The sequence below is a fragment of the Bidens hawaiensis genome, unplaced genomic scaffold, assembly GCF_021521415.1.
Source record: "Bidens hawaiensis isolate Kalapana, Puna unplaced genomic scaffold, B.hawaiensis_p1.1 tig00027969_1, whole genome shotgun sequence".
In the NCBI taxonomy this organism is placed as follows: Eukaryota; Viridiplantae; Streptophyta; class Magnoliopsida; order Asterales; family Asteraceae; genus Bidens; species Bidens hawaiensis.
This window is the reverse complement of record NW_027494533.1, coordinates 151,342-175,891: the sequence shown is the minus strand read 5'-3', so window position 1 is coordinate 175,891 and position 24,550 is coordinate 151,342. Positions and strand designations below refer to the sequence as shown.

Sequence of the window (24,550 nt, the reverse complement as noted above, 5' to 3'; positions counted from 1 at the left end):
GAGCTTTGAATGTGCTTCAGTTTATGAGGGTGCGGGACTTTTCACATGAAATGTAAAACCAGTTTTCGTAGTCAGTTAGTCACTATGTTTGTTAGATTGGTATATGAATGTTTATGTCGTCAACTGTGTTCCTGGTCCATGAATAAAAGAAGCCCGAATCATTCTTGGATGCTTATCGGGAATCTTTCCTGGATGCTTATATTCTGTTTTGCTTGCTTTCCAAAATAATGTTAATAAAGTTTGTTTGTTTGTTTTATATTAATATTAGTTTTTAAAGTTTATGAAGTTTATGTTTTAATATTTTAAATTTTCTTTGTAAACATCCTACTATATAAAGTCATTTTTTTGTAAGTTTATGTATTTAAATATTTTGTTTGCGTATGAATATGAATTGCAATTAAAAATCATATTGTTTCAAAAAATGTGACATTTGAGCCAAAACAAGGTACACCTCAGTACGTAATTACCGATTAAGCAAATAAACGCCTTTTGCGTAACAAACGAACGATCAACCGAACGGGTCGGGTTATGACCCAGATATCTCGAGGGGGCATTTAAAGTGATATACGATCAATACAAGCTAAAATATTAGAAATATGGTCTTAGTTTGATAGCAAACAAGTTAAACGAAAACATGCTCGTTTAACCACCCGCTATAGATTTAAACGCAAAAGATAGTTACAAACCAAGCATTGTATCATCCGTTAAGCCGAAAAAGACTTACCAAACACTTATTTGAAATGTTTTAAGCGATCCGTGAAAATATTTTTGATTTTTACAAACATATAGTATGCTTTTATAATTTTACACAAAACTAGCCGAAAAACACTTGTTTTCGCGTTGTTTAACGCACCCGATAAGTTTTTCGCGCCAAAAACCGAACTCGAACTAAATTTGGACCGGGCTTTTCGTATTGGGCTTGAGAAAACAGATTGTTGGGCCAAAATGGGCCCAAGGGGACCCAAACCATCCTTCCGATCGGACCAGCCCACCCCACCCCCCATTTTTTTTATATAACTTGTTTATCCAATTTGGTTTATAAAATTTGAGGTCCAAGCAGCTGCATCCTAAAATTCCAGAAAACCTCCAAACCCTAAGGTAAAGGGCTTAAATAAGTAGCTTTTGAACTTGTTTAAACTTGTTTAATACCATAAAAACATGTCTTGGTTACTAAAAATCATTCCTAACCATGTAAAAATCCTAAAAATGGTCCATAAACATGTTTTGATCATACACATGGTAAGGAACCTGTTTTGATAGTTTTTTTTGGCCATAAACACGGATTAAAGGGTTGAAACGACGTTTTTACGGTTCAAAAGTTCGTTTTTGTACACTAGCCGAAACCCTAACTTAAGGGCTGTTATGTTGATGAAATGTTGCTTGGTTTGTGATATAGGACTTGTACCTAGATTTCTTAGAAGCACAAGAACCTGAAAACTTGATTAAAAAGTCAGAAACGAGCCAAACCCGCTAAGGTAATGCTGAAACACTCGCTTACGGGCTATTTAGGTTAAGGTTGTGATGTGCATATTTTTATGACTTGAAATTTTTCAGGGACATCAAGTACCATGTCAATGAGTCCCTGTTCAAATTTGGTAATTTTTCGACAATCCGAGAATATTTGGCGAATTTATTACCGAATTGAAACGTTTATTTGGGAAAAATAGCTAAAATACTTTAAAAATTATGAAATTTTTCTGGGAACTCATATTTGATGTATTTTGATCACATTTGAATTTTGGGATCATTTGGAGAAGTTTAAAGGTGTTTTGTTTATTTGCGTTCGTGTGAATTTTTACAGCCAAATTTGGGCTGAAAAGAATATTACACGAGTTTTTTACATTCTGGTATTGATACAGGTTATGTTGGGACATGATTTGAGTATTCATGAATTTTTTTGGAATTTTTGGAAATTGTTTGGGGTAAACGGACGATTTTCAGGCGAAATATAGCTGATAAAATGAATTTTTAAAATTAATAAATCAGTAAATAAATTCCAGAAATATTTTTATAAAAATCTACATATTTTAATTGATAAGTGGTTAAATTTTCATAATTTAATGATTAACGGTTAATTAATTATGCTAATCTGAATATTAAACAAATTCAGTTTTTATAAAAACCGGCAAGTTCGCGACTAGTGAATCTGCGGGAATATCAAAACACCAAGAGTGATCAAAAATCATATTTTTGGGCTAATTAAGTAAAAATGAACTTTTCTATGAGAAACCTGGACAATCCGGGTGGATTGTGCGCGTTCCTTCTCAAATCAAACTGTATAAAAACGGGCCCCGTGGCTAATCCGGGACCCCAGTATGTGATCTTTCTTTATAACTTAATCATTTTATTAACCAATACATTTACCCAAACTTATTTTCCCATAACTGTTTTCTGAACGCATAAACGAACAACTTGGCCCAGCTGGGAAAACGGGAATCTGAGCCAAGTTCAGTTTTAAGTATTAAACATTGAACAACATCACAACCTAAGCCTATTGCCACTTTCTGGGCGTTCCAGCTACACCCAGATTAGTTATACAGCCCAGTTTAGTATTGAGATTATAATAATGTTAAAATATTAATATTATTATAATATTGATTATAGGAACTACTGATAGCGAACTGAACAAACAGCGAGTTGATACAGTACTGAATATCTACTAAACCGTGAGTTTCATGACCCCATTTTTAAACTGTTTTACGAACTTTTGGGGTGAAAAGCATGTTTGATTACATATACATACCTGAAACATGTACTGATGTGAATTATCTAAGTTCTAACACACGAAAGTCCCCACGATCACAGTGATTAACTTCGAGCCGGTGGCTTGTGAATAGTACTATTGGTTTGACAAACCCAAACGGAATCGGCCTGGTTGCCGTGTCACATAGCGCCATTTGCACATGACCATATTTATACAAACAGGCTATGTAGTATTAGACATAGCTACAGGGGCATGTTGTGGGCGGAAAAGGGCCACAGTGGTTGATTGAGTGTGGGAAATGGAGGTACGCAGCACATACAGTCAAGGCTTCACTGTAGCTTAGCATAATTACATCACATACATCATTTACATACATACATACTTATCTCATGATTACAAGTGCTGACTTGTGAATACTCATTACTGTTTTCTTGAAACTCGTGAAACTCACCAACTCTAGTAGTTGACCCGTTTTAAACTGCTTTTCAGGTGTACCTAAATCGGAATGATTGGGTGATCTGTCACGTGCCTGAAGTGTGTGGTTGATGCTATGTGAATAGAAGCAAGGGTGTTAGTAGTAAGAATGTATAGTTAACGAACTAGTTTTGTTTGTATCACCTAGACTGTAAAACAATGATAGAACGAAGAAATGTAATATATTGTAAATTAGTTTGTAATGTTTCTTTATAAACAATGTGTTGATATCAGAGGTGTCTGTTACATTCCCGTTTTACGCTTCCGCATTGTGCTAGTCGGGGTGTGACAAAAAATATATTAAAAAATAATTTATCGTATGAATTTGTATATATGTTTACTTGACGATTTCTATATTTCCGCCCGTGTTGTGCACAGGTCAATAATCTAGTTTCCTAATAAAAGTTTTACTGTTTGTTGTTTTGTCTGCTTTTCATTTTTTTCGTTTATTAAATGAAGGAATCTTAATCGCAATTTTCACCAAAAATGGACTGCGAGGGTTCCTCATCTTCATCATCTTCTTCTTCACCTGTTAAAGAGTTGTTGTTGAGGAAGATAAAAGATCAGATCTGTGAAGATTCAAAAAATCATGATGATTTACAGGATCGGTTTATCAAAGCTGCTGGTGTTAACATGGATATGAGGGATGAAATAACAAATTTGCTAGTAAACAAGTCTGGTAGTACTATTAATTATCTTTGTGCTTTGTTTTTTGTTGACACAGAAAATAAGGAAGTTGATGGGTTAAAAGAGTTGTGCAAGGCAATAAAACTTTTAAACTGCTCTATTCAATTGAAGAATGACTTTCTCAAAGCTATCATGTAATAGATGGAGGACTTATTTTGTGTGTGCTTTATGTTATGTACTAGAGGAGTTTCTATGCTTCAAGTTTCTTGATTTTATATGTTTCCATTTGTATGTGTTTATGTATTTCATCAAGAACTTATTTTTATGTATTTTTGTTTTTTATCTATTTTATTTTCATGAAAATTTTATAAGCATAATATATATGAAAATTTTATAAATTGCTATGTTTAAGCCGTTTATAAAGTTTTATGTATTAGAAGAACGTACAAGCATAGTCTCTATAATTTTATAGTGTTGTTTGAACATATTATAAGGTTGAACGTATTAGAAAAGCGTATTAGAAGTTAGATTGAAAATCTTTTTGCCAATAAACTTATCAAAAAAATAAAATGACTGAGCGTATTAAGCGAACGTATAAACCTAATTGAAATTAAATCCAATAAACTTATCAAAAATCAAAAGCTAATAAAAGGAAAATATCTATTTCCCTTGATAATAAGGTATAACGTATTAGCAGAACGCATTAGATGTTAGAACACACAAAATGTTTGCCAATAAACTCCTAATAAGGTAGAACGAATCAACAGAACGTGTTAGCGGAACGTGTTAGAAGATTGTATAAGCACAATCAAAATTAAAATCAATAAACTGCTATTCTTCCCGTCTCTCTTCAATTACATTCAGTACTTTCTTGAATTGAAACTTTTCATCTTCTTTATCATATTCATTAAAATTTTTTTTTGCTAACTTATTAACTTGTCTCTGACAGTGTTGATTTCCGAGAGTAACACTTTAGACAAATATTTTACCCTCAAATGATTTAGCTACCGTTTCTGTCTTGGTGACTAGTTATAAAAACCACATGACCATGGATGTTTCCATGTGTCTTATAGTAAAGATCCCACAATCTTTTAAATTGTTTTTTGTTCCCACTCCATTTCCAGTCTTTTTATAACAGCTATCTCCAACCTTAGCGCAATTGAATGCTTGGTTTTATTTAAATACATGCAAAAAATATCCCTCTAAGGGGGGATTAAATAATATTAGTTGCAGCCTTTTTAAATTAAAAATCAGCATAGTTTTGTAATTAAATAAAAATATTTACCAGTTTCTCCGGCACCACTTTGTATCTTGCATTAAAAGATTTTTTAATAGCTGTTGTTTTTCCTTAACCGAGTCAAACTTTTTGTTTTTTGTATGTCGCCGTTAGCCATGTTGTCTATCAACTCCATTGTTCATGTTTTCAAATTGAATACTACAACATAGAAATGGTACTCATATAATATTGGCACAATAAACAGGGTAGCAGCTTGAAGCGACTTGTATTTATTTTTTTGCATTAACTTCTTAAGGTTGTTAGTGAAAAATCCAGTACTTGATAGTTGCTGGCACTACTTGCTTTGTCATAGTATTCAATCGGCTACACATAAAAAAAAAATTAAAAAGGTTGAAATAAAACTGTAAATAATTTTTAATGATATATATAGAATTCAAAAGGTAATACATACTATAATCGTAGATGTTGCAAAAAACCGTAAAGGTGATGATTTTTCATCTCTCTTCCTTTCTTCATAGTTTAACCGTTTCGTAAAAGTGTCCGTAGCACCAGCTGAAATTTATATATCAGAAAAAAAGCATTCAAACACAAACTTGAAACCTTCTATGAATTTAGACTTGTAAATGATTTTCATCATCTTTTTTTAGAAAGTTCATAAAAATGTAACGGGTAATAATCCTCTCATCAGTTGTTATTTTTGCAGCCATTCCAAGCCCATGGGCCTTAAGGCCCATAACCATTCCCTAATTCATTCTCTATTTCCAAACCCACTCTTAACTTCTTTTATTACTTAATTTAATTGTTAAATAACTAGCTTTAGAGCCTGTATAACACACGAGATGATCCAAATAATAAAATTATAAATAAAGCAAATAAGTAGATATTGTATATAAAAAAATGATTACATCTTTGCTTATATCTATCCTATGTGTACATAAATTGATTTTATTTATATAAGAAAATGATTTTTTTCAAAAAAAAAATTGAACTTAATAAAAAATAATAATAATAACGCAAGTGCAAAAAAATACACTTGAGAACGTTCCATCTATTGAAAATTTGATTCCCAGTATCATATATATATATACATATAATTGAAAAAAATTTGGTTATGAACCAATTTCAGCTACACCATGAAAAAGATTTTTATAATTTTGAGTGGGTTTCTCGACTTTGTCATAATGACAACACATAAAAATAGCACGTTAACCTGTTCAATTTTGTGAATGTTTTGCTTCACTTGAGCATAATTTTGTATGACATGTTTCACACGCTACATTTTATTCACCATTACAGGAAAAGTCAATGCTGACACAAATGTTTCAAATTTAATAAAAGTTAGAAGCATTGATAGGAATGGAGGTAACATGTCGAAAGTGTTTGCCGTCTTTTCTTAAATTTTAATAGTTGTGGGAAAAATAGTCAATTAGCCAAATCCCGAATGTTTTCATTATTTCCAAAAATGTCATTGAAAATAAATTCGATACCTAAATCACGTTTAAAATTCTAGCTTTCATTTGTTTGACATGTAAATCAAAAAGCCCACTTACATTCATCATCTCCAATCCACCTCCTATATCTCAAAACCCTAATCTTAAAAACCCACCATTCCATCATCCACCACCAACGTTCTACCGCCCACCACAACCACCACGTCTTACCGTCAACAGAGACCTGCACATCACCGTTCAGCAACCTGTTGGCACCATTGTCTTTTCCGGCCACCACTGTTTTCAGATCTGAACATTTCATGCTTTAATTAAACTCCGATTTAACACCTAAAACATAGATGAACTTCAGATAAAAGGCCTAATCTTTGACGAACACCATCCAGATATATAACCTAGCCAGAAAATCGTGACCTACCACTTGCCGAAAAAAACGTGGTGCTGCTTCCGGCGAACTCGTCCGGTGAATTGCCGGTGGTTTCTACTAAAAATCGTTTATCCGGGATGAAACTGTTAGTGGCAGTGGAAGACACGAAGATTCCGGTATGGTGGCGGTGGTTTCAAGTTGCATTTATCAATCTCCGATGATGGCACGAGATTCCGGTGAGGTACTCGTTGATGTGTCAAGATTTTCCGACGATGACAAGAAGATTCCGGCAAGGGACTGGTGGTTGTGCTGGTGCTCGGTTCCTTTTTTAAAAACACAATGAACGAAATAACAAAACACAATGATATTACACAATGAAAAAACATTATAAAATAACACAATGGAAGAAAAAACACTATGCTAAAATATAATTTGGTAAAACACACCATGAAGAAAAAACACAATAACCATAAAAACACAATTTATAAAACATAATGATCTTAAAAACACAGGTTGTAAAACATAATGATCATAAAAACACAATGTATAAAACACAATAAACAAAAAAAATACAATGTATAAAACCCACTATTTTTTTAAAAAGTTTTGTATAGCAATATGATACTCATCTTCAAGATAAAAAAATGCTCATTATTATAGTGATTTTGTTTTTCAAAAGATGATCTCGTATAAAGAACTTATGGACGCTTTAAAATTATGGGGGTAATCGGCATGTGCCTTGCATGTGGAAAGATAAAGTTAACAATATGTATTATTCCTTTTATGCAATTCTCTTCATTTTATCTTTAGTTTTTTCTCAATCTAATCTCAACCCTTCAAACTCAAAATCAATGGTCTAGATTACTTTTTATCCTTCTTATAAATATCATACTTCTTATTTAAACTTAACCCATAGATATAATATAAATGGAGTGCAAAAGGAAAGTGAATAATTATTAATCTATGACATAGTTATTAGTTTGGAGGGAAAAAAGTTATGAGGTTTAACCACAAACTGACACGTGTCTACAATTATTTTACTTTATTAGAATAGGTCATTAGCACACCATTAGATAAAACAAAACTCTTTTATTTATTATTATCAAAAGTAGGATGCTACAAGTTAAAGGTTGTGTAATTGAAAAGCTTACCATGCATAGGGTTTTTATTTTATATTCTAGTAATCAATTGCAATTTGAAACAAACATCTTATACAAAATTGGACACCATTTGGGTTTCAATATTCTAGTGTCGATTTCCAATAAGACACCTATTAGACAAAGGTTTTTCGGTCAATCCTTGAACACAAACAATCAAATGAGGCTAGCTTCAATTTGCTAAGCTATAGATGGAAAACAGAACAATTAACGAAGACAAACAACTTACAATCGACATTCAAAATCGATTCTCTAAGCTTTAGATGGATGATGGTGCGTACCTAAAAACCAATCGCTAATGCTTTTGATTGAAGAAGAATCATGATAGGAATCGGTGGAGCTTTCGATTAGGGTTAGGGAATATGGAACCTATGCCACTGATTCTTGGAAGAGACGATTAAAGAAGCAATAACCCTAAATGAATATTTAGGTCAGGAATTACCGTGGTGGCTATTGAGAGCGTCCAAGAGGAAGAAGGAGAAGGAAACGTGGGGTGCTGGAATAAGATTCAGGGATGGTTCAGAAAATATTAAAATGTACAAATCGGGTTACCATTTTGAATACAGGTCCGTGTTTTCTTAGAATAGATTATAAAAAACCGGGTTACCATTTTGAATACAGGTCCGTGTTTTCTTAGAATAGATTATAAAAGGAAATAAGTGGCATGACATCTAGTTGGTATCCTATTTGAAAGCCCTAGAGATGCTATGTGGAAATCCTTGTTTGCTTTAATAGTATAGCAGGATGCTGTTTATAATCATTATTTGATTCCACCTAGTTTTCTCTTTTATTTAAAAAACAAATCATCGATCAATAGAAGATTAACTCAATTTCATAACAGTTTTGTTATTAAAATGAAAAATCAATTTCTCCACCTAATATAATAAAAAAAGGAACATACCAATAAAATAGATTTAGGGTTTGAGAAAATCGAAAGGATAACGTGGTATTAAACAGAACACACCTTGATCTGTTATTACGATGACGATTGATGGTGATACGGATAACGGTCGAAATTTCAAATCGAAATCATTTGTTGAAAGAGGTTCATAAATCTAAATGAATAAACGCAAACAAAATAATTACAAATTCCATACATACGCACAAATTAGGAAGAAACACCAATACTGCGAAGATGACAAAATTCGCGTTCTAGGGTTTCACAATTCGATCAAACACTAAGAGGAATCATACCCGAAATCCATTTGATGTGGTATGTAGAGCTTATTCATTTGTTCACCGTGAGAAGACGAATCCAGGGGTATGGAAACGTCGCTAAGGTTGGGAATGTGGCTGAACCTATTGTGTATTGGCACTTGTTAAACAGATCAAATCATGGGTTATCACAAAAAAACGGGTCCATAAAAAAAGCCGATTTTATTTAATTTTAAATTATTATATCACAAAGAAATTACAAGAAAGCATTATATTTATGAAAATTAGTCATTGAAAAATGTTAATTTAATAGCATAGGTAGATCATATCATATCACACACTAACGAAATACAAAATCTATTATTTACTTAAAAAAGATAAAAAAACAGAAGAAAGAAAAAAAAAAGGCCAAATACACCCTCGTCGTCGACGTCTGCATGCCCAGCCCACTACTCACAGACACACACACACAGAGACAGACGACGAAATAGTTTTTGCAAATCATATCATAGAGAGAGAAAGAAGAAGCAGAACTACAACATTATATATACATACACACACCAATCCAATCCTCACATTCATATCATCTATCATACGCATACACATAATTTATTTCTAGGGCAAACTCTCGTGTCCTAGGGCAAAATTCATCCTTTTCACATTGAACGAGGATCCAACACGATAGGGCAAACGTTTCTAAGCTCGTGACTGTTCCTCTGCTCTTTGCAATTCAGGTATTTCTCAACCAAACCCTAGAATTTCATGAAATAGTTTTTCCTATGTAAACCCTAGAGTTTGAATTTTTTAATTTGAGTTGGTTATTGCTTTATGAATGTGTGATTGTGTAATTCAAGTGCTGAATTCATGCATTTTGCTTGAATGCATGCTAGAAACTTAGTAAGTGATAATCCCTAGGGTTTTGATGGATCATTTTTGTTCAGATTATGAATGTTTATGATGGTGAGTGCTTATTAGACTTTACTGATGTGAAGTTGTGAATTGAACTGGTTTTCTCTGCTCTGTTGTGCACATTTGACTGAACTTGAACCCTAGATTATTAGTTGTCATAAACAGGAAACTAGTGTTGATTGGATTCGTGATATGAAACGTATTTACGGTTATGGTAAACAATTATTATCTGTATGTAGATTGTTTCCTTGTACGATTTATTCGTTTATTTTAAAATCATGGTTGCGTGCATGCCATAAATATTTTCTATGTTCATCCTCATAGACGTGGATCCTCTCATTTATTCACTCACAAGGCATAAGTAACTAATTGGTGCAAATGTGACCTTGAAAAAATAGTGCAAAGGCTCCTTTATACCTTTCTAGTGTTAATTATGTGTTGTAGTTTTTTGTTGTCAATGTTATCAGATGTTTGATGTTTGTGTGCTACCTTACATAGTTCTTGTGACCTGCTTTATCTTGATAGTTAGGTTATATTTGGTTGTTATAAAGAGCTAGTTATTTCCATGTGATCTCACTCTACTATGTTTCAAGTTCTTCTCAGATTTTAGTTTGTGCATTGTTGTTGGTATATATATTATATAAAGATTCATATTTTTGGCTGTCTTGTACTCAAAATATTTTGGTATGTCTGCTAATCATGCCTTTTTATCCCTCTCTCTCTCTCTCTCTCTCTCTCTCTCTCTTCTCTCTTATCTGATTTAGTTTTTGAATCAATGGCAGGAACAGACTTATAGGTGTTTTAATTGGTTATGCTTGGATGTACTTCAGGATATATGCTTGTAGTCAATGCTGAACTTGATTCCATGGGAGGAGTTGGGATTCCTTCAACAACATCTCTTTTGCAATCATCTGATTTTGAGAAAACTCAAGCCGAACTTAGGTAGCTTTGGTGCTCTTTTGTATACTGCAAAATGTTAATATCACTGTCATCACCATAATAATGATCATTTTGTTTCAGGCAATCATCCACTGCTGCTGAGAAGTTTAGAAGAGAATTAGAATTTCTACAAAAAGTAAGCCGATGCGATTCATTTTTATCATCACTATCATCACCATTATTTTACAAAGGATTTTGAGCATAAATAGGTGATCAATTGTTTGCTATTTGCAGGGCGGAGATCCATTAGACTTAAAACCTGGGAATGCAGCATCAGTTAGCTTCCAGTCCACATCGTTAAAAGATCGACATCCTGAACAGTTTGTAACAAGGTGTGTGTCTAGTGTTTAATGATATCATTGGTTATTATTCTTTCTTAATATTATCGTTATTAAACCAATCTTTTCTTTTTTCATTATGTTTTCTTATGGTGCTGTAGTGAAGCAAAAGGTAGTTTTGCAATTACTGCTTCACCTCATGGAGATTCTGTTGAAAGTAGTGGTAGATTAGGGGCTCCTTCAGTCTGTGAACCAAACAGTGCAGATAATCTTATGCTGCTGAAAGAATCAGGCGATTCTGCTGGTCTAGAACTGCCCAAAAAGTCATATAAACGCAGAGTTAGATCTCGTCCGAGTCGTGATCTTATTCGACAAGCTTCCAGGGATTTTAAAGTTTTAACACATGATGCTGTAAAATATCCCATCAGTCATTTAGAAAAAGAATTAGATGGTGTGCCAGCTGTACACTCAACCCTTGGCCCTGAGCATGGTCCGTATTCTGCTGTTTCAGAGGTTAATGAGAATCACCATGGTTTGCCAACAAAATCTGATGGTGGGGAAGCTCCACTTATAACAGCTTCAAAGGAACCTGAATCTTTAAAGGGTACAGATCAGGTTCTTTTGACTGATTTCAAGGATCCCACCAATGGAAATACAGAAGAGATAAAAAGCATACCTGGCCCCACAAAGGTGTTGGACTCTGAGTCATCATGCACTCAAACTGGTCAACATTTTGATGACTATAATGGGAATGGTCTTCCGATAGAACAAAATTTGGAAAGTGATAAATTAGGTTCAGAAAAGACTGATAAGATATTAAATATTGACCCGATATGCAATGAGGATGGCCCTGCTATTAAGGAAGGGGAAAGTTTTAAAGAATCTGAATCTGTCAAAGTAGTTGGTTTGGATGGGTGCACTGATGCAGTGGGACCCAGTTTTATTTCTCAAGCTGGAAATGCTAATGACGCCTCATTACAGGAGTCTACATTGGCTGTTAAGCATTCCACTGATTGTGCAGATCAAAATACATGCTCTGCTGACAACTTAAAGTTGGCTACCAAAGAGCATGAAGACTCAATTTTAGAAGAGGCTCGAATTATAGAGGTTGGTTTTTCATTTTCATGTATTAATTCAAACGTAGGTACATTTTATTGTAACAATATAAAAGTGTTTTCAATAGCTAATTTGAAATTTGTTATGAACAGGCAAAACGCAAGAGATTAGCTGGATTATCTGTTAGAAACTTGCCTTTGGAGAGAGGCGTAAAATCACATTGGGATTTCGTTCTTGAGGAAGTGTCATGGTTGGCTAATGATTTTGCTCAGGTTTGTTTTTGTTGATACAAGTCAAAGTCAATACTGTTATGTATTGTTTTTCCTTGTTAATAAAATGTATGGTTACACAGGAGCGCCTATGGAAAATAACCACAGCTGCTCAAGTTTCTAGAAGAGTTGCTTTTGCTTCACGGTTAAGACTCCAACAACAAAGTTTTATTCAGAAGCAAAAGGAAGTATGCCACACTTTAGCAGAAGCTGTCATGCAGTTTTGGCACACAGGACAGGTCTTTCACTTTGCAATTTTCAAATGCTCTTGTATGTGAGTAGTTTTATATTTACAAATGTTCATGTTACATTTGACAGGTGAAATGCAAGGGACCCGAGCCACAGTGCACTGAAAAGGAGCATGCAGTTGGGATTCAGGGATACGCAATGAGATTTATGGAGTATAATAGCTCTCAAGCTCAGTACAATGCAGTTCAAGCACCTATGACTCATGCTGTTATATCTGATCTAGCTGTCATGGATCATTCATGGGAGGATAACTTAACAGAGGTATGGACTCACGACGTGTATCTTCACACATAAGTTTAATCACTATCACACCACATTTAACTTCCTTTAATATATTTAATACTATAGCTATAGGTAGCAGTTTTGATCTATGAATGATGAATGTGTCAATTAGGGTTGTGTTGTAACTGTTTTTACGGGTTACTTTACCTCTCAACCCATTTTTCCATGTTAACAAAAACACTCGGATACTTCAACACCAAGCTAATGGATATAATAGTGTTTGATATATTTACTTGGATTTGTATTTCTGTTTAAATTTTGGCTTTCTTGATTGCAGGAGAACCTCTTTTATACAGTACCACCTGGTGCAATTGAAGCCTACAGGAAAGCTATTGATTCTCACTTGCAACAGATTGAGGTAAAAGCATGCAAACGATTATACTATGTTATTTTTGTTAGCATTGTAAAACTTTTCCTGCTTTGTCACCCTCTTAGTTTGCTTTTATGTGAATTGAGGGATTATTAAAAAGAGGAGAATTATGGAGCACTCTTATATTATCTTCACCTTTTTTGAACAATAGTTGGAATATTATTACATGTATATAAACATTGTGGCAATTTAGAAATTTATGCTGGCATTGGTAGTATGTGCTATATCTTATGCATTTAATGGCTTAGATCACATGCCTGATAGATCATGCAAATCTTCATTAAATACCGGATCATCATTTAAACGATATGCTACAAGGATATCTGTAAGCCCGTATCTATGAAATTCAAGTTATCTAGATAACATAAAAATTTTAGTTTGTCTGAACAAATTTTATGACTACACGCTATATTAATCATTGAATATGGTTACATTTTCTTTCATTGCCAGCTAACTAAAAGAAACCTTATATTATTCTTCCTTGTTCTCTCATGTTTTTCTCTTTTACTTTGGTTGACTAATGATGCTTTTTTACTTTCTTTAGAGAACTGGCACTAGCATGCAAGAGGAAGTGGATACATCTTGCTATGATGCTGTTGCAGGTATTAATCTGTTATAAACCGTATGTTATTTCTCAGACCCTGTTCAGGACTTATACAAATTAAATTATAAGTCTAACTGTGTGTACATCAAATCTTTCAAGATAATGCATTTGATGAGGATGAAGGAGAAACAAACACCTATTACTTTCCAGGTGGATTTGAAGGTAGCAAATCAACAAAAGCCGCTCAGAAAAGAAGGAAACACTTCAAATTATACGGCCCAAGGTCATATGAAACCGGAGCTGACATGCCATTCATGCCATCTGCTGAAAGAACTGTTGGAAATCAACCGTCTGTGCTAAGTGGAAAACGACCTGGAAGTAGTTTAAACGTCACATTTCCAACAAAACGTGTGCGCACGGCTTCTTCCAGACAGAGGGTTATAAGTTCATTTAATGCAGGGACTTCTAGCCACATTCAGGCACTGAATAGAACAGATGCTTCAAGTGCTGATACCAATTCCTTTCAGGATGAACAAAGTACTCTACATGGTGGACCCAGCCCCCAAATACCGAACAATATGGAAGCTGAGTCAGCTGGAGACTATGAAAAGCATTTACAGTTTGACTCCATGGAAGTTTCGAATAGACCTAAAAAGAAAAAGAAAGAAAAACATCCTGTATGTAAACATTTAGTCAACTCATTTATGTGTTTTACTTATTTTGACTAATTTTTGTTATGGTGTTGCAGGGATCCGCATTTGATCATCGTTGGCAACTTGATTCTAATTTTCAGAATGACCAGGTGAAGTTTTAACATTTATTTTAATATAAAATAAAAATATAAGGTTTGAAAAAAAAAGAGAAGTCTAATATATTCCACGCTCATGAGTATGCAGAAGGACCACTTAAGAAGGAGACTGGATGGACGTCAATTTGACTCTAATGGAAGTAGTGGTATGGCTCTTTTACTTCTTGAAAGCTAATTAACTTAAAAAAAAAGGTTTTCCTGATCGACTTAATTACATCTAACAATCTTTATATAAAGATTTATACATTAATAAGTAACTCCCTTGACTGGTCTACTTTCTTTTCCAGTTGCTTCTCAAATGAGTAATATGTCCAACCCAAACAAGTTCATGAAATTATTGGTTCGCGATCACGGTAGAAAAGTCAAAGCACATAAGGTATTGTATATTAAAATAATAGGATTCATTTTGCATGATGGATTGATGTAAAAACATTTTTGCAGACCACTGTTGGGCAGCCAGGTTCGGGAAGTCCATGGTCATTATTTGAAGATCAGGTAAAACTTTTATCCACCTTTTGGTCGCCATTTTATTTAATGTGCTTTTTAAGAAATAGTGTTTGTAAGGTATAATATAGAATTCTCTCCTCCGCAGGCCCTTGTTGTGCTGGTACATGATATGGGTCCAAATTGGGAGCTCATAAGTGATGCCATGAACAGCAGTTTGCAGTTTAAGGTATTATTCACCTGGCTTGATTGACTACATCAAACACATTAACGTTTTATTGGTGTAATATATAAATCACTATTTTAATATACAACATGTGTAGTGCATCTTTCGAAAGGCTAACGAATGCAAAGAACGCCACAAAATGTTAATGGATATGAATACTGGTGATGGAGCTGATAGTGCCGAGGATTCTGGATCTTCTCAGCCTTATCAATCTACTTTACCTGGAATTCCCGAGGCAATATTCATTTGTTTTATTTTATTTAATTTTATGTATTTTAACGTCCATAGTTGAACTAAATAATGGCTTCTCTCATGCAGGGTAGTGCAAGACAGTTATTTCAGCGGTTGCAGGGACCAATGGAAGAGGAGACTCTCAAATCTCATTTTGAGAAAATTGTTATGATTGGACAAAAACAGCATTACAGAAGGTCACATGTGAGTTGTTTTTTTCTTTTGAAATCTAAATGGATATATGACTGCTATTTCTATGTCGACTAACATTCTTTTTCTTTGTTCTTTTTTTACCTGAAAGAATGATCATCAGCATCCAAAACAATCGCAGCCGCCTCATAGTTCTCATGCACTTGCTCTTTCTCAAGTCTGCCCAAATAACCTCAATGGTGGTCCCGTCCTTACGTGAGCTATCTGTTTTATTCTGATTCAGTTATCACCACTATTTTTGCTTTTTTCCTGAATCCCTGATGCATTTCTTTTTTGCTTATTTTGCCTTTAAGGCCTCTTGAACTGTCAGAAGCAGTCTCATCTAGCTCAGATGGTCTTCCAGCTGGCTATCAAGGTCCACATAATGGTGGGTTACCAGCTCCGAACCACAGTCCCACAGCATCGATGCTTCCTGGTTCTGGTTCTGGGTCCACCTCATCAGCACCTGGTTCATCCAATTCGGTTCATGCATCTGTTAGGGAGGGAAGGCATGGTATCTCTAGAACAGGGTCGTTATCAGTAGATGACCAGCAACGAATGCAACAATATAATCGAATATTGGCTGCAAGGAATGCCCAGCAGGCCAATTTGCCACCTGGGTCCCACTCGGCAACCGATCGTGGGGTCCGCTTATTACCTGCTGGAAGTGGTATGGGTGTTATGTGTGGGGTTAATAGAAACATGAAGATGACTAGACCAGGCTTTCCAGGTGTTCATCCACCAACACCAAGTCCTTCAGGCATGCACCCTGGGCCTGGAAGCTCGATGTTGAGGCCGCGTGATCCTATGCATCTGATTCGGGTGAGTTCTTTCTTGTTTCTTGTAAGTAGTAACTTTGTGTACTTATTTAACATTTATTGTTTCAGGCTAATCAGAACACAGACCAAAAAGTATCACAAAGTGGGACCGCTCAAGGAGTACCTTCATTTGGTACTAATATTGTTTCCTCACAACAGTCGCCACATATGCTTAATCATCCACATCATTTCCAAGGGCCTCCAAATCCAGCTTTTGCAATGAGACTGGCTAAAGAGAGACAACAACTTCATTAACAACGTTTACTGCAACAACAGCAGCAGCAGTTTTCTGCATCCAGTCCCGTGATGCCACATGCACAACCACAAGAGTCTCAACTTCCTGTTGTTTCATCTCCACAAAGTACTGCTGCTGCACACACTTCATCCCCACCAGTGCCCATTTCACCATCCATGGGTTCAAAACATCCCGGGCTTGCGAGGAACCCTCAAACGAGTGGAAACCAGTTAGTGAAGCAGCCGAGACCGCGCCCACCTCAGCAGTATCTGCCGCAGCAGCAGGCTAAGCTTATGAAAGGTGGAAGGGGAAATTTGATGATTCATCAGAATCTTCCCACTGAGAACGGTTTTCCTGGTTCATCTGGTGGCAAGCAGTCTGTACCGAGTTCCTCTTTAACTCAAACTCACCAGCAGAAGACTCTTTCTGGTAAAACACAAGCTGCTTTGTCAAAGAACCCGAACCCTTTTGATTCATCTGATAATAACAAGAATCAAAATCATGGTTCGCCAGCTGTTGCCGGTTCACCTAACCACCAACTGCAGCTAAACCAGAAGGTGGTCAATCAAAAACAAGCAACAGCTTCACAAAAACTGTTGCTGCTTAACCGGAAGGTCAACTCGTCTGACCAGACTAGCAAGCAAACTGAATCAAGTACACCTGTTGTAAATCCCAATGCACCTTGTAATAATGAAAATAATACTGAAATCCCTGTTTCTTCGTCTGCACCTGCAGATAACACAGGTGCAGTTGTAGTTAAGAACCCTGTGCGGGTGTCTCCACCTAAACCAAGCGTCGTAGGGACAGATAGTGACCAGTCTGGACCACCCCTGAACCAGGTTAAGGTTCATAAGCACTCTCCATCAGACAATTTGGCTAAACCAGTTGAACATGATGCGGGTGTATAGCAGCAGCAGCAGCAACCGCTTTCATAACTTCTATTCCTCCTTCACCTGCTAATTTTAGATGGGAAAGTGGTTATGGGCCATACCTTTTGGGTTGAGCTGTCATTCCCATGTAGGATCAATCTTGAGGTTAGGTTCCTTTATTCTTTCAATCACATCATTACAGTTGCAGCTTTTGATTTCCCTTCATCGTTATCCTTTAATATCTTTTGTTCTCTACTTATCTGCTGCAATCTGGATTATTTTGCGCATCTTCTAAGGCTGGCAAAATTGTCGGGTTGGGTCAAAACGGGTCATTTAAAGAAAGTTTCAATTTGGTTCGGGTCGAAACAGGCTTTAACCAAAATGTGCTTGGGTTGAAGCAAGTCTTTGTAGAAAAAAGAAGTGCCAAATTAGAAGCGGTGTTTGCAAAATAACATTTGGTTTTAAATATTTTTGCAGATGGTTAGTTCCATGATGGGAAGAGGCTGCAATTTGTTATCTAAATGTTAGTTAGCATAGGTTAACTGAACAGAAGAGAAGAGAAGAGAAGTAAAGTAATGTTGACGGGTTATTGTTGGTTGTTTGTATAAAATCATGTGGGAGGGGAGATGAAGAAAGAAAGAGGGAGGTATGTGTACAGACAGACAGACAAATAGACAGGACTTGCATCTCCAGTCTTTTTTAAGTTTAGATTAGCCCTGTCTGTGTATTATTATTAGTACCCTTTTGTAATAGGTGGCTGTTATTGGCTGGGGAAAATTTTGTGAATACTACCCTTTTACTTTATACTTAGATCGCCCACCTCTTTTATTTTATTTTAATTTTAAAAAAGAACTAAGCCTATGTTTAGTTGGTCATTGTGGTTTAGGCCTTTAGGGTGTATAAGCATCTTGCGATATTTTTAACATATATGCTTATGAGTTGATAAAGATTAAAAAGAAGATCATTTGATGTCATGTAAAAGAGGACTTCTAGCAATAAGAAATCATTTTCCATCGACTAGGCAGTTGGGTACGGTAAACACTTACGAGACTCCTCTCATCATGACGGTTACTGGACGGCTTAAGAAAGCCTTGAGCATGCATATGCTGCTGTTAGACTGTATCGATAACCCTGGCAAAATAGTTTGTTTATTATAAGATCGAGTAAAATTGGGTTTGGTCAAAACGGGTTGTCGTATAAATTAATTTAAACGGATATGACTAAAGTTCTTGGGTTGAAGTCATTTTAGGAAGAAAAAAAAAGGGGTATTTCCTATACAAAATTTTATGGTAACTAGCATTGACGGGTTATGCTAGTAGTGGTATTAGAGAAGGCGACGGTGGTTGCAGGGTCGATGGTGGCTGCATCAGTTGAGGAGGTGACCGTTAGGTGTTGGTAGCGACTAGCGCCATCCAATAGATGTTGACGATAAACAAAGGTCATCGGTTACTCGCCCGTTTGGAGTTTGGACCCATTTATGTTAGCAAGTGTTTTAATAGTGATCCGTTTTGACATGTTATCTTATGTGTGTCTGAGTGGACCCAAATGAATTGAAATGCGATGTTTTTAGTAACAATTCATTATTTTTGTCAATTTCAAGTTTCTAAAAACTATAACATTCTATTTGCCATACTTAAGATCATATAAGATATTATATATTTGTTTTGACGCGGGTAAATGGCTTCATGTAATTAGACGGATCATGAGACCATTAGGTGTGGATACTGATTTACCGCTGAAGATCTGAGGTGGAGGGCGATGCCGGCGGCAAACACCGTCCCGGTGTTGGTGGTACCGCCAGCGGCAAAATTTTGGTGGAAATTTTACTGTTTAACTCACCGCTCAAATACTCCTCTCCCTTCCTCTAATTTCTTCATCGGAACAGAAGAGAAAATGGAGTTGGGCTGTGGAGAATGCCGACAGGGGTGGAGAAGAAAGTGGAGCAGCTAATATTAATTTAATATTTTAATTATGATGCTTTTTTTTTTCTAAAAAGCCTTGTTATAATTAGTTAAGTAGGTTAGTAAGTTTTTAATTAATAACTTGTTTTTGTTATTTTTTTTAAATAAATACACAAGTTTGCATAATTTTTTTTAATGAACATCCCAGTATAATTTTTAACAAATACAGATTTGTTTTGAAAAATAATATTTTTTGGTCTCATAAACACCTTGACACGTGTTTGGTCCGGTAACTTGGCGACATATAATTACGTTTTTGACTACCCGACGACAATGTAGTTTTATCTTAGTTATATTTAATTTTTAAAATTTGAGTTATATTAATTTATGTTAGTTATCTTTATTATTTTATTTGAAAGATAGTGAAATGGTAAATTGGTAACCATTTCCATGCTATTCTAAAAGAGATTGAAGTGGAGTAGGACATGACGTGGCACTGACGTAGTATTGTAAAGTAGAAAGCAAAATGACATCCATACCATATAGAGTCTGAGTCAACTCCCAAACCCATCAAAACTTTAAAACTCATTCCATAAGTCATAACCAGTCGACTCTGTTACTTTAACTAAGTAGGCAATCACATTTCCCCTTCACACCTAGTTCCTCCCCTAATTGGCTACATGATTTGTAGCGGAAACACAAACTATAAATACAAAAACTCTAGAATACCGAAATTATTTCATAAAGTTCTTTTTACAGACAATCTATTTTTGTCATGTCAAATCAAAAAATTATAAAAAATTGAAATTAACCAGCTAGAAATTATATTAATCGCTTATATAAATGTGTAAACCATTTAAACCAAACATTCTTGACCTTGTTTCTTTATCAAAGAAAATAATTTTAAAATTTCTAACTTATGAATAGTCTTTGATTTTGAAACTGAGGCTTTAGACGATAAGATTTGGATCCTACGGTTGTGTGTTATGTGATCAAGCTTGCCGAGAGGTTTACGTCCTTTACTGATGGATTTTGTGTCCCCTAAACGTACGTCCGGCTCCATAACAAAAATAAAATCAATATATATGTATAGTTTACTGGAGAGACGGTGTCTGTAATTTTAATAATACCATATAGATCATTAACGTACGCAGCAGACTCTTTAAATTATTTACAACATTCAGAAAACAACATTTTATACATGTAGCAGCTGAAACTCAAATTACACAAAAGTTTCCATCCCATAATGATCTTGTCACATGTTATAATATTATAAGTAATAATAACAGGACTAAAGGATTTCAAACAATCAAGTTATTAATTAAAAGCAAATATATAGTTTTAGTGCCTACACAAGAAAGAAAGAAAAAAAGCTTGCAACTTTAACCCTTGCAATCTCCAGTTGTTGTCAATTTGCAGAAAGCTTGTTTGTTTTAAGAGAGCTACTGAAAGCTTTGTATACTGTCTCCACAAGCATCTGCTGTGATTCAAGTATCATTTGCATCCTCTTATTCTCCATTTCCAATCTGTACCTCTCCACATCTCTTATCATCTCTATCTTCTTATTCTCCATCTTTACAAACTTCTCTGCAAAACCCTTTATTTCCACCGCCAGTTGCGCCGCCACCCCTTCTTCTCCGCCGCCAATGCCACCACCCTCTTCTTCTTCCTCCTCCTCCTCCTCTTGTTTAAACACTTTACGTTTGTGAACCACCGGAGTCCTCAACCCGCGCACCACCCTACTTCCACTATCTGCGTATCTCAAATTTCTAGCTAAATATCCGTTAGGCACATGATGACTATACTTCTTAGACCCGCTGCTGGTGCTGCGGCTGCTTCTCTTATTAACAACATATTCATCATCACCATCATCATTGTTCTCATCATCATTATCGTTATCATCATCATTATCATCGTCTTCACGATAAACAACTTTCCTCCTTTTCCCATTTGAACTGCTCGGCTTTTGATACTCGACCAACGCCATAGACTGCGACGACGAGATCGGCAACGGCCCTTTTTCCAAATTATCCATAAGCTTAAAGAAATTCCAAGCATTCGCCTTGGACCTCGGTTTTCCCCTCTCTGCACGGTACCGTTTACGCAGCTTTTCGAGCTTGTGGCGACACTGTTTCGACGTTTTCGTTGGCTCGTCGTATCCGCAGCGCGCAGCCACCGTGATGGCCACTTCCTCCCACTGCCCGGCCTTCAACGGTCCTTTCTTTAAAGAGTACCATTTTTCTTGGTAAGCTTGGATTAAGTTTACGGTTTCCTGGTGAGTCCAGGGTGAGATTTGTGGTTTGATAGGTGAGGAAGTGAGGGGTGCGGGGATGAGTGGTATTCCTAGTGGTGGTGTTACGGTGGTGATGGGCTCTAGCGTGGGTGATCCGGTTGGTGGTGGTGGTGAAGGGTGTTTGAGTGATTGATTAGGGTTAGGGTTAGGGCTTGGTTGAATTGGGGATTTTGCAGGTGAAGATGGAGACGGTGATTCGTGATCCAAATTAGGGTTAGGGGTTTGTGAGGTAGGCTCAGGTTTTATTATAATAGGATAATTAGGGCTCTCTTCTTCTTCTTCTTCTTCTTCTTCTTCTACCGGTGCAGTTGGTGGTGATGGTTGTTGCGTTGGAAGTGAATATTCGTGGTTTTGGATAAAGTTTTCCGGTGGGTGTTCGATGACTGGTGATGTCGGTGGCGGTTGGTTTTGATCGTAGAATTTGTGTTCCGGCGGGGATGGAGGCGGGAGGGGAGGTTCGTGTTGGTGTTCAATGTCTTCGGGCGGTGGAAATTGGTAGAGGTCGGCTGGGTTTTGTGGAGGTGGTGAGATTGAGGTTGTGAATGGCTGGTGGTGGTCAACGTATTCAATTGGTGATGATGGAACGAAGGCCTGAGGCGGTGAAGTGGTGATCGGTGGTTGGTGGTGTTCCTGTGGTGGAGATGGAGTGGTGGTCGCCATACATACGGTGTGAATGTGAATTAGGTGGAAATATGTGGTGGTTGATGATAAAGAAAAAACCCAATTGCGCCAGGTGGTGGTGGTAGTAGTAGCTAGGTGGTATATCGAACCTTTTCACTCCTTCGATCCGACCCGTTTTATATATCTTCTCTTCTCATCCCCAATCAAAATCATTTAAAAATTTTCTGATTACTCTTTTATTCTCTCAGACTATCAGATTGTTTTATTTATAAATGAAGTTTTTCATATATTTGCCCGAATTCACGGTGTGGATCTCATCAAACCCAAATAGCGTTATAACATCTCGTTAAATTAAAAATTAATTTTATTTGATATGAAAATCTTATAAAATAGAGATACCAAAAAAACAATATTTGATTTTTTTTAGAAAAAAAAGATATTATTCATAAGAGTAAAGTTAAAATACAAAGGAAAACAAAAATGAGAAGGTGAGAAGGAATCTAATCCATTGATTTTAGATTTGAATGGTGGAAATTAATTTAAGAAAATAAATTGATGAAAAAGGCATAAGGGTAATAACCCACCACTTTTGTTAACTTTCTCTTTCCACATGCAAGACACATGTCAATTCATCTATCATTTTAAAACTTTCATAACTTTTTCATGCAAAATTATTTTTTTAAAAAAAATTCACTATAATAACAAACGTTTTTTTTATCTTTAATATGAGTATCATATTTTTATATAAAAATAAAAAAAATTAGTGGGTTTTTATATTGAGTTATTAGTTGTTCATTATGATTTTTAATTGGGTTTTTCTATGCATTGCGCGATAGATTTTGGTCATTGTGTTATCAATTGATACTCATATTAAAGATAATAATTAAAACAAAGATTATACCATTGTGTGTTTTTATTTGTCATTGTGTTTTGTGCTCATCATTTGTTTTACTACTTATCATTGTGTTTTAGTCATTGTGTGTTACGTTCATGTCATTGCGTAATATGTAGTTTCCATTGTGTTTTACGTTTCAGGTCATAGTGTTATATGTATTCACCATTGTGTTTTACATTTCAGGTTATTGTGTTATATGTATTCATCAGTGTGTTTTACGTTTCATGTAATTGTGTAATATGTATTCATCATTGTGTTTTATGTATTAGATAATTTGTTGTTATTTTATCATTTTATTTACGTATTATTATTACACAACCGTATTATTAGCATTTAAAAAAACACAATGATGATTTGAAAGACACAATGACGAAAAAAACACAATGACAAACAGAAAGACACAATGATGAAAATACACAATGACGAAAAGACACAAAGACACAATAACGTAAATTTTAATTTTAATTTTTATATAACAAAGTCATACTCATATTAAAGATAAAAAAAACGTTTGTTATTATGGTGAAAATTTTTTTAAAAAAATAATGTTGTATAAAAAAGTTATGGACGTTTTAAAATAACGGGGGAATTGACATGCGACTTGCATATGGAGAGAGAAAATATGTACTATTACTTGTGTACCATTTTACATTTGGTCCCCACTTGGCACATGTCAATCAACTATAGCTTCTCACATTTCTCATTTTTGTTGGCCTTTGTTGAATAACTCAACCCTTATTCATAATTAAGAAATAATTACTTCTGTTCAATATTATATAAATATTATAAAGGAATAATGTAAAACAACTCTCGTAATAATACCCCTTAAACTCAATTACATATTTCTCCTCTCTAAACCATATATATATATTACATATTTATCAATTTTATTAAATTATTTTCATTGAATTACTATTTTATACCTAGTGAAATTAAACTTCATATTACTGGTTTC

At 35.3% G+C, this 24,550-nt stretch overlaps 1 protein-coding gene and 1 pseudogene across 2 annotated transcripts; one reads left to right on the top strand and one right to left on the bottom strand.

The window, feature by feature from the left end:
- The first annotated feature begins 9,810 nt into the window (after positions 1-9,810).
- On the top strand, positions 9,811-18,644 carry LOC143576090 (chromatin modification-related protein EAF1 B-like; annotated as a pseudogene). The gene is made up of 22 exons (XR_013142888.1): positions 9,811-9,903; positions 10,861-11,020; positions 11,099-11,153; positions 11,252-11,349; positions 11,457-12,402; positions 12,504-12,623; positions 12,704-12,859; positions 12,939-13,130; positions 13,429-13,509; positions 14,066-14,123; positions 14,225-14,742; positions 14,814-14,867; positions 14,962-15,019; positions 15,161-15,249; positions 15,315-15,368; positions 15,466-15,546; positions 15,641-15,778; positions 15,862-15,978; positions 16,076-16,179; positions 16,278-16,785; positions 16,851-18,050; positions 18,363-18,644. The product of XR_013142888.1 is annotated as a chromatin modification-related protein EAF1 B-like (transcript).
- A 2,452-nt stretch (positions 18,645-21,096) lies between these two features.
- LOC143576086 (uncharacterized) lies at positions 21,097-22,739 on the bottom strand. The gene is made up of 2 exons (XM_077060277.1): positions 22,380-22,739; positions 21,097-22,313 (listed from the first exon to the last, which is right to left on the bottom strand). The coding sequence occupies exons 1-2, from the start codon at positions 22,737-22,739 to the stop codon at positions 21,195-21,197; spliced, it is 1,479 nt and encodes a 492-aa protein (XP_076916392.1). The 3' UTR covers positions 21,097-21,194.
- Positions 22,740-24,550: the final 1,811 nt, after the last annotated feature.

What these genes read in the sequence shown, in the direction of transcription:
- LOC143576086 (XM_077060277.1), bottom strand. Translation starts at nt 22,739, where the DNA reads ATGGCGACCACCACTCCATCTCCACCACAGGAACACCACCAACCACCG. An exon ending in CATCACCACCAACTGCACCG is followed by an intron (nt 22,314 to 22,379) that starts GTAGAAGAAGAA and finishes ATAAAACCTGAG; the next exon opens with CCTACCTCACAAACCCCTAA.